Source organism: Dromiciops gliroides, chromosome 4 (assembly GCF_019393635.1).
Source record: "Dromiciops gliroides isolate mDroGli1 chromosome 4, mDroGli1.pri, whole genome shotgun sequence".
Lineage (NCBI taxonomy): Eukaryota > Metazoa > Chordata > Mammalia > Microbiotheria > Microbiotheriidae > Dromiciops > Dromiciops gliroides.
The window spans coordinates 144,092,470-144,106,316 of record NC_057864.1 but is presented as its reverse complement, the minus strand read 5'-3'; the positions used below and the strand labels follow the sequence as shown (position 1 = coordinate 144,106,316).

Below are 13,847 nucleotides of genomic sequence, written 5' to 3'. Positions count from 1 at the left end.
ATTAACATACCTTTAACATTTTGGGTATGAGTTTTTTTTGATTTGGTTTCATTTTTCACCAAAAGTGGTGCTCACTCATCACTAAGGCTTCCTTTAGCTCTTTCTACTCCTTTCTGCCCCTACTCCCATGGTACAGACTAGTCATAGTGAACTGACTCAGAATGCTCAAAACAATTTTAGACACTTAAGAAAGGCCATGTTAAATAAAAACTATGTCATTTAAACAATTTACATAGAGTTTTAGCATACATGTCAAATGTAGAAAAGACCAGAATTGAATAGGCAGCGTTTTAAATGACTATGGAGGGCAAATTTAAAAAATGTCTTTTAAACATTTTGACTAAATTCTTATTAACATGGGTTTTTTTCTCTTCTTAGATTATTAAATATTTTAGATACTATCCTTATGGCCATGAGTGATTCTGTGCCTACTGATGTAATTGGCCGAAGAATTGATGTTAATGGAGAACTTGCTACGGTGCGCTATTTTGGCAGCGTTCCTCCCATAACAGGTAGATACGATTTATTATTATTTTTCTTTATACTGTAAGTGTTTCAGTGAAGGTTTGTTCTACTAGTAGAAATAGGCTGTAACCCCTATATGGCACTGTTCCAATTTTATAGGTTTTTACTATATGAATTTGTCTTGTGTAAGAGATATGATTTGACCTGTGGTATCTTTAAATCTAATTAGACACCTTATAATGGAATTGTACTGTACCTAAAATGTGGTTTTGTTGACAGTGGCTATGTTATTTCTAGAATCTATTAAAAACAAATGTCATATTGTGCTGTAAGAAACCATGAGCAGGCAGATTTCAGAGAAACCTGGAAAGACTTGCATGAACTGATGATGAGTGAGATGAGCAGAACCAGGAGAACATTGTACACAGTATCATCAACATTATGTGTTGATCAACTGTGATAGACTTGATTCTTCTCAACAATACAAGATAGTTCCAAAGGACTCATGATGGAAAATGCTCTCTAAATCCAGAAAAAAAAAGAACTGTGGAATATGGATGCTGATTGAACCATACTATTTCTTTTGTATTTGGTGCTGTTGTTTTTCTTTTTTGAGGTTTTTCCTTTTTGCTCTGATTCTTCTCTTATAACATGACTAATGCAGAATTATGTTTAATGTTATTGTGCATATATAATCTATATCAGATTGCTTGCTGTCTTGGGGAGGGGGGAGAGAGGGAAAAAAATTTGAAACTAGAAATATTATAAAAACAAATGTTGAAAACTATCTCTACATGTAACTGGAAAATAATAAAATACTTAGGGGCAGCTAGATGGCCCAGTGGATAGAGCACTGGCCTTGGATTCAGGAGTACCTGAGTTCAAATCCGGCCTCAGAAACTTGACACTAGCTGTGTGAGCCTGGGCAAGTCACTTAACCCCAATTGCCTTACTAAAAACAAACAAAAAAACCAACAAATAATAAAATACTTAAAAAAACATGTCATTTAACTAATGACTTAATTTTCTTTATTAAAATGTACACTGCAGTTATTCTTAGTTTACTTTTTTTTTTGGTGAGGCAATTGGGGTTAAGTGACTTGCCCAGGGTCACACAGCTAGTAAGTGTCAAGTGTCTGAGTCTGGATTTGAACTCAGGTCCTCCTGAATCCAGAGCCCGTGTTCTAGGGGCAGCTAGGTGGCGCAGTAGATAGAACATGGGCCCTGGATTCAGGAGGACCTGAGTTCAAATCCAGACTCAGACACTTGACACTTACTAGCTGTGTGACCCTGGGCAAGTCACTTAACCCCAATTGCCTCACTAAAAAACAAAAACAACTAAATGTTTAGTTTTTAAATTGTTGCTGTCATTAAGAAAACCTGATGTACAAAAATCTGAAGTTATAAAATAGCTAGAAGATATTTATATCAAAGACATTCTTCAATTTTAAAGTAATTCATTCTATAGCTACTTTCATAGAGATTTCTTCCCAGTGTCCTAAAAATAAACAAAAAAAGGTTGATTTTCTGGCTTCCTCAAAAACACATATTATGATATAGTGTCTGGGATTTTTTCCCTAACCCCTACTCACATTAGTGCACTGATTCCTCAGAGAGTGGTTGATTACTTCTCTCTTCAGGGTTCTAGAGGCAACTCCGATGTGCTGTGGCTTTTTTTTTTGGGGGGGGGGGGTTGAGGCTATTGGGGTTAAGTGACTTGCCCAGGGTCACACAGCTAGTAAGTGTCAAGTGTCTGAGGCCGGATTTGAACTCAGGTCCTCCTGAATCCAGGGCTAGTGCTCTATCCAGTGTGTCACCTAGCTGCCCCCATGCTGTGGCTTTTAATGTCATAAAACTTAAGTCCTTACCAGTGTGCTCCCAATCACTTGAACTCCCTTAACTTGTATAAAATGGATTTACTGAAAAGCTAAAGCAAGAAGAGTTGGTATAAAACATTTCTCTGAAACCAAAGCTGAATTCTCCCTTTGCATACACAGTCTTTGGGGAGAGTGGGCTCAGACTTAAGGTACAAGGGCAGCTGGTGGTACACTAGAAAGAGCGCTGGACCTGGGGGCAGGAAGACTTCTTTGTGAGTTCAAATTGGCCTCAGACACTTACTAGCTGTATAACCTGGGGCAAGTCACTTTACCCAGTTTGCCTCAGTGCCTCATTTGCAAACCACTTCAGTATCTTTGCCAAGACAATCTTAAATGAATTCATTAAGTCAGACACTGAAAAATGAACAACAACAAAAGTAAGGCACATGTGTGGTAAAGGGGTATCTTCCAATTCCTGGCATGGAATGTCCTCATAAAATTCCATCTAAGTATAACTCTTAGATTTGGAGGATCTATGCATTTCTAGAGTCCATAGCCAGCTGATCTCTCTTCAAGGGTTATTTCCCCTGAAGCTGCCATTGTCAGGTGACTATATTTCTTTCCACATTTGTCTGTAGGCTCCTTTTCTCTGTTGGCTACTCTCCTGGCCACATCTGCTGTCTCCAGTGGACTCTGCTATTGATTCTGGGTTACCATTGTGATCTCTGATGGTATCTCTTGGCCTCCTGATCTGAAATAGTCACCTGAGCTTTCCCTTCTTGGAATTCTCAGTCACCTAAGATCAGGAAGGAACAAATACAAAAGAAATAGAGGCTCCATGTGCTCACAACCATCCTTTCCTGTTCTTCCCTAGTTCATAACCAGAAATGGAAAAAGAGAGCAAGAAATGGGTGAGAATTTTTTGTATACACACTCAGTTCAGGTTCAGCCCCTCTTGAATCATTGTTTTTTCCCTTTCCAAAGACAATTAGAAGATATTGGCCATCCTATAGTACCAGATCCCCATACATACTGGATAGCAGCTAGTTTCCAAAGTTTCTCATATTGGCTTGGATCTTGCAATAAATATCTGTGCATGCATACATTTTTCCCCAGTAAGAGAAAATATGAGCATTCTCCCTATTTAAAGAAAGGCATATTTTCAATAATAGGTCTTCCCATCCCAAGCACCTCTCCTTTCAGATTTGGAATTAATTCTCCCCTTTTCTTTAAGGTATTTTTCCTGCAAACTGTACTGGACCTTGGAATATGGCTGATGTATTGCTTGAAAAAATTTAAAGTAGGATTAGGCAACCTATAATCCTCAGGGCTAAATCTCACCTAGTTCCAAGTAGCCTGGTTGAAGTGGATGGAATTCACAGATTGTGGCAACAATATCTTTTCCATCTTAGTTTAGGATAATTTGTTGGATCTGTTTTATAATTTGAAATGATGGTTCAGTATAAGCCAGTATGGCTTGGACTACTGTATCCAAGATTAGGAAAGTCGTTAGAATGGCAGATACCCTCCCTCCCCCTCCTTGCCAAGTATTAATCTAAAAGCCAGCAGATCAAGACACAGAGGAGAATGACTACAAAGTAAAACGTTCCTCTTGTTTTTCTGAGTGAACAAGGGGCAGGCGGACTGCCCCACAGAGTGTGAAATGATGACAGTTTAATGCTGGAGATGCATGTCTTAACCTGCTGGACATGGAGAAGCTTCTGCTTCCACCTACTAAGATGTGTGTGTGTGTGTGTGTTGTCATGAAATAATAGTGTTCTGTGCCTTCCTAGTCTTTCTCTCTAATCCCAGCACGGTAAGTTGTTCTTAAAGTTTCTGAACTGAATAAAGATGCTTACTTGTCTTTGGTTTTATTTAATAAAAGAAACAAAGCAGAAGTCCTTTCAACAGACTCTTGTATTCCTTTAGATGTTTGAGTTAAGCATACTGTTGGTTTTGCTTAGTACAGGAATGAGTGAAATGATCTTGCCTTCACAAAAAATAGCACTTTGTCCTTCATTAACATTATCTTAGTGATATGTTTTATGTTATTAAATATATTATAGAGTGTGTGTGTGTGTGTGTGGGGGGCACGACACTACATACATCATAATTATTTCCATCTTTTTTTCCCCTAGGACTCTGGCTGGGAGTAGAATGGGACAACCCTCAAAGAGGAAAGCATGATGGTAGCCATGAAGGGATTGTATATTTTAAATGCAGGTAATTGTTAAAAATTTAATATCAGTGTATCAATCCAAGAGTATAGCATAATAGGGGAAAAGGGAAAGAAAAAGAAACATTTTGATATGGGTGTGGTAGAAAATGTTATTTTGTATATAGTAAATGAACACTTTTTTCTTTGTGTCTCTTACTACTGTTGGAATAACCTGTTGCTATTTGTTTTTTGAAAGAAGAGATTAAAAAATGGAATAAAACCAACTGACACAGAATAATCACGTGAACCTTTTTATGTTTAGACTAGTATCATTCCTAAGAACACCTGCTTTGGTTCTTTCTCTGGATGGGTTTGAAATAAGGTATCTCAGCTGCTTGGGGCTTTACCAAATAAAGTTGCCTTTTAAAACATTGTATCACCAGCCTACTTGCATTGATTTAGTTTGGATTATCTCACTATCCTGAAATACTCATATTGCTTTTTTGGGTAGTGGTGTTTAAATGTGATTCATTCTCAGTAAGGTGACAGGGCAGGCCAGAAAAGAGAAATAATTTGTTGTTATTGAAGAATTGCATTTCCAATGTTTTATTTTTACCACACTGTTATGTCACAATACCACCTCAACATAGAAGCCTCTCTTAACAAAGAAGTACAGTTAAGCAAAAAGAAATCTATACACTGCTCATGCAGCATGTGCCTCATTCTGTATTTAGAGTTCACCAGTTAGCCAAAAGGAGGTGGGTGTGCCCCATTATCAGCCCTCTGAATTGAAGATTAACTGTATTAGTCTTCAAAGTCTTTTAGTGTAGCTTTCTTTTAAGTTATTGTATTCACTGTGTATATTGTTCACTTAGTTCTACTTGTTTGGCTCATCATTCATTTATATGTCTAAATAAGTTTCTCTGAATTCTTCATATTCATTATTTTTTGGTGTAATAACATTCAGTTTTACTCATAAACTACAATTTATTCAACCATTCCCCAGTCATTGGGCAGTCACCTTATTTCCATTTTCCTGCCAGTACAGTCTATTTTGGTATATATGAGAACTTTCCCTCTGCTTTTGACATCCTTGGAGTTATTCAGTAGTCTCTATATAACACTCTCAATAATGGATGTACCTTTCTGGGTTTTTTTTATGCTTTATCCATCAGAAAGCATTTATTAAGAACCTGCTATGTGCCAGGCACTATGCCAGATGCTGGGGATACCAAGACAAAAAGTGATCTAGTTCTTGCCCTCAAGATGCTTGCATTCTACTGGGGGAAACACTATATACATAATAGTTATGTACAAGATAGACACAAAAGGAACACAGGCTAATTGGTAGCGAGGCCCTCTTTGCTAGAAAGGCTTCGTGCAGAACATGGTGCCTGAGTTGGGTCTTGAAGGAAACTAGGGCTTCTTAGCGGCAAAAGTAGAGAGGGAGTTTGTCCTGGGCATGGAGCACAGCTAGTGCAGAGGCGTGGAGATGGGATGTGTGGAGTGTTGCTTGTGAGAAATAATAAGACCAGTTTGACTACACTATGTAGTGTGTGAAGGAAATAAATATAGAATAATCAGTCAGTACGCATTTATTAAGCACCTGCTTTGTGTCAGGCACTGGGCCAAGCACTGGGGGCCTGGGGTGGGGGAGATGGTGGTGTGTAAAAAGGAAAGGCAACAGATAGACTCTGCTCTCTCAGAAAGCCCATGGTGTATTGGGAAAGAGAATGTAAACAACTATGTACAAATAAAATATATACATAATAGAGCTACAGATAATCAACTGAGGGAAGGCACTAGCATTAAGGGGGATTGGGAAGGGCTTCTAATAGAAGCTGTTTTTCTTTTTTTCAATTCCATTTAAAAAATTTTCAGCTCTGAATTCTCTCCTTTCCATTTCCTGCTGCCATACATTACTCCTCATACCATTGGACAAGTAAGAAAAACAAAACCTTATTATATTGTTATAGTCAGGCAAAACACAATCCTGTAACGATTGGAATGATGCCACCTGCTGGAGACTTACTGTAGGAAAGCTCCTCCATGAGGAGAAGGTGTCTGAGGACAAGACACCCGGCTCTTTGGCGTCAGGAAGTGACGTTTGCTTGTGGGAGGAGGAGGGGGTGAGGCTGGCGCTCTTGCTCTCTTTCCTCAGGACTTGGGTGGAGAAGGGAGCCAGAAATGCACTCTCCCTTTAATAGATAGATGAATCTAGGCCTTTCTCTTTCTCTTCACCAAATTCTTATGCTCCTTAATAAACGCTTAAAAGTCTAACTCTTGCTAAAGCTTGTAATTTATTGGCGACCACTCATTAGATATTTTAGACAGACTAGCTAGAATTTTAGACCCTTACAGTCCTATATTAGTCACGGCCCCAGAACCCCACATATGCTTTAATTTCTACTCTGAATCTGTCAGAATTCTACCTGGATATGGGAAGGACATTTCATCATAGGCCCTCTGGAATTGTGGCTCAGCATTGTGTTGATCACCGTTCCTAAGTCTTTCATTGTATAAATTGTTCTCCTGGGTCCACTCAATTCAATTTCCATTAATTCACACAAGTTTTCCCAGTTTTCTCCAAAAACCATCTCCTTCCTCATTTCTTATAACACAGTGGTCTTCCAACCCATTCACATATCACAGGGGTTCACCTAATTCACCCAGCTCTCATATGTGGCTCCAATAAGCTATAGCATGTGCAGTGGCCACACTCTGGTAAACCACCTTGGCAAATGCACTACACCATTTTGAGAGTAACTGACAGGTCTCAAACCTGTCGGTGAGTTGGGGGATGTCTACCCCAAGCATGTGAACTCTTTCCCCAGCAGAATGAGCAGATGAGAACAGTTTCTCCTGACAGCCATGAAGGCAGCTGAAGCAGGCGCTATAGAGTGCTTGGAGCTTGGTCAGACATCAGAGATGCCAAGGTCATAAAACTGCATCCTTGGACATCTCTAGTCATCTTGACTTTTGTCCTGTCACTGGATGACTCTGGAAGAGAGAGTGAGGCTGATAACTTTGTGCAACTCTGTCTCACTTAAAACTAGTTCATGCATAAGTCAGGGTGTCACCTGTGATGTCATTGGTCCTCTTTGAAAACAAAGGACAAACAACATATCAGCTTAATCATCCAGTCCCCAATTTATGGACACCCCCTCAATTTCCAGTTCTGTGTCACCACAAAAATTACTGCTGTGAATATTTTTGTATATGTGGGTTTTTTTCTTCTTTCTTTGATCTCAGTATCTCTGGGTCAGAGAGTATGCATAGCTTAATAATTTTTCATCAGAGCTCCAAATTGTCTTCTAGAATGACTAGACCAGATGCAGTTCCACTAACATTCCACTAATGTACCTGGTTTTCCACTGTCCCTTGGGCATTTGTGATTTTTTTGTCATCTTTGCCAATCTGTTGGGTATGAATGAGGTGGTACCTCAGAGTTGTTTTTATTTTCTCCAATTATGAGTAATTTAGAGCATTTTTCATTTTGGCTGTTGATAACTTAGATTTATTTCCCAGAAAACTGTCTATTCAGATCTTAACAGTTTATAAATCGGGGAATAACTTATTCTTGTTCATTTGAATCACATACTAGATCACTACAGTCCTTTATTTCTGTATATTGTGTACCTAATCTATTCTGCTGATCTACCACACTGTTTCTTTTCTTTCTTTCTTTCTTTTTTTTCTTTCTTTCTTTTTTTTTTTTGTGGGGCAGTGGGGGTTAAGTGACTTGCCCAAAGTCACACAGCTAGTAAGTGTCAAGTGTCTGAGGCCAAATTTGAACTCAGGTACTCCCGAATCCAGGGCCGGTGCTTTATCCACTGCGCCACCTAGCTGCCCCATACCACACTGTTTCTTACTGAGTACTAAATTGGTTTGATGATTACTACTTTGTAATATCTTGAAATCTGGCACTGCCAGGTTACCTTCCTTCACTTTTTTTCATTGATTCCCTTGATATTCATGACCTTTTGTTCTTCAAATGAATTTTGTTATTCCTTTTTCTACCTCTATAAAATAATTCTTTGGTAGTTTGATTGGTACGGCACTGATTAAGTAAATTACTTTAGTTAGAATTTTATCGACTCGGCCTGCCTATGAACAATTAATATTTTTTCAGTTGTTTAGTTTTGTCTTTTTCTGTATGAAAAGTATTTTGTAGTTGTGTTTTTATAGTGTCTGGATTTGTGTTGGCAGGTAGAATCTCAAGTATTTTGTACTGTCTGCAGTTATCTTACATGAAATTTCTCTTTCTAGCTCTTCCTGCAGGATTTTGTTGGTATTGAATAGAAATGCTAATGATTTATGTGGGCTTATTTTATATCCTGATGCTAAAGTTTTTAATCATTTCAGATAGTTTTTTAGTTGATTCTTTAAGGTTCTCTAAATATATCATCATATCATCTGCTGAGTGATAGTTTTGTTTTATTGCTGCCTATTCTTATTCCTTCAATTTTTTTCTTGTATTACTACTATAGCTAGCATTTCTAGTACAATATTGAATAATTGATAATGGACATACTTGTTTCACCCCTGACCTTATTGGGAGGCTTTAAGGAAAGCTCCATTCATTTCTGTGCTTTCTGATGTTTTTAATAGGAATGGTTGTTGTATCTTGCCAAGCTTTTTTTGCCTCTTGATACAGTCATATGGTTTGTCATTTTTGTTGGTCACTTATGCTTATAGTTTTCCTAATGTTGAATCAGCCCTGCATTCCCGGCATAAGTCCCATTCGGTCATATTGCTGTAGTCTTCACGCTTGTGTTTTATTTACAATTGTTTGCATCAGTATTCATTAGGAAAACTGGTCTATGGTTTTCCTTCTCTGTTTTCGTTCCCCCTGGCTTATGGATCCAAACCATACTTGTATCAGAGCTAGAATTTGGTAGAACTCCTTCTTTACCTGTTTTTTTTCCAAATAGCTTATATAGTATAGGAATTAATTGTTCTTTAAATACTTGATATAATTCACTTATAAATCCATCTGGTCTCAGGGATTTTTTTTCTTAGCTCATTTATGTATTATTCAATTACTTTTTATAAGATAGTATTTTATTTCCTCTTCTGTTAATCTGGGCAGTTTATATTTTTTGTAAATTTCCATCCATTTCAAGTCCTTTTCTTGATGACGGACTTCTATGTCAGTGCTGGTCTCTGCATAATACTAGGGAAAATGTCTGGAACGAGCTTTTGTCCTTTTGAGTCCCGTTGATGCTTTCTTGGAATGTTGAGTGTTTTCTTATTCCTCAGGAATAGCTCAAACTTGGAACCTGCAAACTTCAGTGCTCCCAAAGTGAGGTAAATCCAGGGTAAAGTCTGCCCTGTGCCCTTTTGGTCTAAGCTCTTACATATTCCTGACCCAGGTTTAGGTCTGAGCAAGACCTCTTTTGGCTTGTGCCTGGTTGGAAGTTTCAGCAGACTGCCTCTGGGCTCTTCCACTTAGTTGCCTGGGAGACATTGCAGGTTCTGAATAACTGAACTGAAAGCTCCCCTTTAGTCTGGGATTTGTGCCCTGGTCATTTCGCAGCCTGGGCTAGAGGCCCCTGTTCTGTTCTTGGGATCAGAATTACATTGTTACTGCTTGCTTCTGAACTTATTCCTCCTTCAATACACAGCCAGGACCTATGAGCACTCCTCTCTGCCACCACTAGGCACAGGTCTCAGCCCCCTGGATCTGTAACCCAACCCTATTGATACTGAGCCGCCAGATGATATCTATGCCTGTACTCTGTATTAGTTTAGGGATCTCCTTCCCTAGTACCCCGTTTCCCTGGGTGCAGGGTGTTGCTCACTACCTTCCTAGGCTAATCTCTAGCATGTTTCTGACCCAAGTTTAGGTCTGAGCAAGACCTCTTTTAGGTGCTAGAATGCTCCATGTATTCCTGTGCTGGAAAGGTAGGAGGGAATACCAAACAGGGTTTTATAGATGTTTCTGAAGTTGCTGGGGAGCCACTGAAGTTTTTTGAATGGGATAGGACATGGGGTGGGGTAGGTAGTGACATGATCACATCTGTGCTTTAGGAAGATTACTTTAACAACTGAATGGATGGTTTGGAGTGGGAAGAGACTTGAGGCAGGGAGACCTTGAAAGTAATAAGGAAATTTGGATGGAGGAGAAGATTTGGCAGAGATGGGAGAAAAGATACTGAGTTTAGTTTTGGACATGTTGAATTTAAGATGGCTATGCGACATCCAGTTTGAAATATCTGATAGACATTTGGTGATGCATGTTTGGAGATTTGGAGAAGGATTAGGGCTGGGTAAATGGATATGAGAATAATCAGTATAGAATTGATAATTAAATCTGTGGAATCTGGTGAGATCACCAAAGAGAAGAGCCACCTCTTAATGGCGGACAGAGGTGAAAGAGGTTGAATGAGGTTTTATTGAAAGGTTGAAAGGTAGATTTGGGTCAGGTAGTAAAGGGATTTAAATGCTATAGGAATGTGTCATCTACACAATCAGTGACTGAAATTCTGTTCTTGGGCCAAACCTCCTTTCAGGTCTCTCTGTTCCTTACACTCTTATACTTTTGTCATGGGGTGCAGAGCACCCCAGAAGTTCTCTGGGGCACACCAAGGAATCTTCTCCTTGAGAAACTAAACCAGAGGACAGATAACACCTAGAGAGATGAGCTGAACCAAATCAGACTGAGCTAGCTTCGGATTCCTACCCTTCATTCTGGTCTCCCTTACCCTGGGGAGATAAGTTTGGGTGTGGCTGCGGCCTTTGGGTCCTGTAGAGGGATCTGTAGCCACCCCTCACCCAATTCCTTTAGTCACTACCAGTGGGGGATGGTCCTCCACTCCTCACCCAATTCCCCCAATTACCACCAGTGGGGGATGGTCCTCTCTCACTAAAGGAACTTTTCACAGGCAGATGGTTCACCCCCATCAGTCCTCTATAAAAGTACCTTCCGGTCTCCTGTTCGGGGAGATTTGGTACCTCTGAGCCATGTGCTTTATGCCAAATCTCCCCATGAAAAGTCCAAGGATTTCTTTCATGGTTTCCCTTCCCTTGCTCCTAAATAAACTATCACCTTATTCTAAGTTTTGTGTGCAAGAGGGTGTAATTCTTTAAAGAGGAATTCCCAAGAACCCCAACCCGTACCCCATTTTCCCCCATATCACTTTTATTCTCTATCCTCACTGTAACCTCTTGTCTGTCACCTGATTCCTTTCTGCTTTCCCAGACAGCACTTCTAATATAGCTCCAGTTTCCTTTCTTCACAACATTGCCCCACTTTAAAAACCAACAACTTTATACCATGCTTAGCCCTTGAGTTTCTCCATTGTTTGATCATTGCTCTTCACTTTTTTCCTAACCCCAACCCTAATTAGTAGGAGTGTGTGATTGGTGATCTCTGTTCCTGTGTGGCTGAACAGCACTAGAAGAAATCACACAAACATGCTGACTAGGTCACCCACAAATGTATGTTATTCCATTTCAACTGGACCTTCACTGCCGCAATGCTAATCCTTTTCACTCTTCCTTGATCAACTTTATCACATTTCCCATAATGACCATTCCATATCTTTTGTTCCCTTCTCAAGGTTCCTCCCCCTACCTACCTTTCCTCTCAGCAGAGGAATTCACCTTATAATTCACTGACGAAATTTCCTTTCTTCCCTAAATTCACATTTCAGATAACTCTCATTTGTTTCATTCTCTAAAAGGAGATGTCCCTTCTCCTTATCAAGGCCATCTTTTTTATTTATGCCCTTGATTCCTTCCTGTTTTATTTGTCAACTTGCCTCTGCTCATTCCCTTTCTCTCACTAATTTTCTACTTCTTTTCTATGGGTTCTCTCCCTTTGTGCCTTTATACATACCAAGATCTCTCCCATCCTTCAGATTTTCACTTGCCCCTACCATCCCTTTAAACTATCAAATTACTATCATCTCATTTGTAATCACTTTACTTAAAAGAGCTCTCTGTACATGTTGCCTCCATTTTTTCACTTCTTCAACAACAAGATGCTGAGTGATATAAAATTTCTGATGGACATAAGAGCTTTATGGAAAGAAAGAAGGAGGGAAGGAAGGAAGGAAAGAAAGAAGGAGGGAAGGAAGGAAGGAAAGAAAGGAGGAGGGAAGGAAGGAAAGAAAGAAAGAAACAGGTATTTGTTAAGTCTGCTATATGTCTGGTATCAACCATATGTATGTTATCATATGGTACCATATGTCTGGTACTGTGCTTAGTGTTGAGGATACAAATACAAATACAAGCAAAAAGAAAAAGTCTGTCCTTAAGGAATTTAAATTCTAATGGGGCTTCCCCCATTAGACATAATTAGACATAAGACACAAAAGAAAGCTGAAAAGAGAGGTGATGAGGAGAAATGAAGTCCAGAAAGTTCGATCTGGGGCCTCCTGGAGGAACTTACCAGTGGGAGAAGGAGCCAGGTCCTACAGGATATTCCATTGTGAGCAGGCTGCAGAGGTGGTAGGATATGCCAGGACCAAGAGTCCCCCAGGTGCTGAGAAATTCCAGGGGGAGACAGCAGTAGAGGAATGATTTTGTAATTCAGAAATTTAAGGCCAGGATGGTGTTATCACCAGGAAGGTGCTAATGTACCCTAAAGCCCATCTAGTTTCTTACCAACCAGTTTATATGTATTATAACATGCACTTGTTAAGAGCAGGGGTCATCTCACTTTTCTTTTTATATGCCCAGTATATGATACAATGCTTGGTAAATAGCGATTACATAATAAATGTTTCCTTCCTTCCTTCCTTTCCTCCTTCCCTCTTTCCCACTGAGATTTTTTTTTTTGACATTGCTTTGTTGTGATTTTCTTTCTATCTGTTACTTTTCCTTCTCAGTCTCAGTCATCATGCATATTATAAGGCAGGGTAATTACATATACCATGAAGTGATGTTTCCTGTTGCCTTTGGGTCTAATTCCTTAAATTCACCTTTCTAAGGATAACCTGTGAACCTTCCTCCATTAGCTGTATCTTTGTTGTGTTCTCTGGTTTCATTTGTAGTGAAAGTGTCAGCATGGAATGTTCTGTTTTTTTAGTTATTCAAGCAATCATATTATGTACCTACTCTGTCATAGGATCAAAAAGAATTTTAAAAATCCCTATTGTCAAGGAACTTAGAACAATTATAAACATGTATATATAGAAAAATATGAAGAGAATAAATACAGAGTAATTGGGGAGAAACCTTGTCTAGTAGGTGGTACTGGAGTTGCATCTTAAAGGAAGAGAGGGGTTTTCTGAGGTGGAGATGAGGAGGGAGTGCAGGGTGTGAATGTATAGGCAGTTAGTTCAAAGGTGCTGAGTAGGGAGGTGGATGCCATTTGTGAGAAACAGAAAGTCATTTTGGCAAAATCACAGAGCAGGAGAAGGAATAATATCCATTGAGGCAGGAAAGATAGTTTGAAA

The 13,847-nt window shown here is 39.3% G+C and overlaps 1 protein-coding gene across 1 annotated transcript in view; it reads left to right on the top strand.

Moving 5' to 3' along the window:
* TBCE (tubulin folding cofactor E) overlaps positions 1-13,847 on the top strand; it is a 94,167-nt gene that overhangs the window by 17,066 nt on the left and 63,254 nt on the right. Inside the window, exons 2-3 of the mRNA XM_044001657.1 lie at positions 379-512; positions 4,421-4,505. Coding sequence (XP_043857592.1) covers positions 407-512; positions 4,421-4,505 — 191 coding nt within the window. The 5' untranslated portion in view covers positions 379-406. The remainder of the gene's footprint in view (positions 1-378; positions 513-4,420; positions 4,506-13,847) is intronic.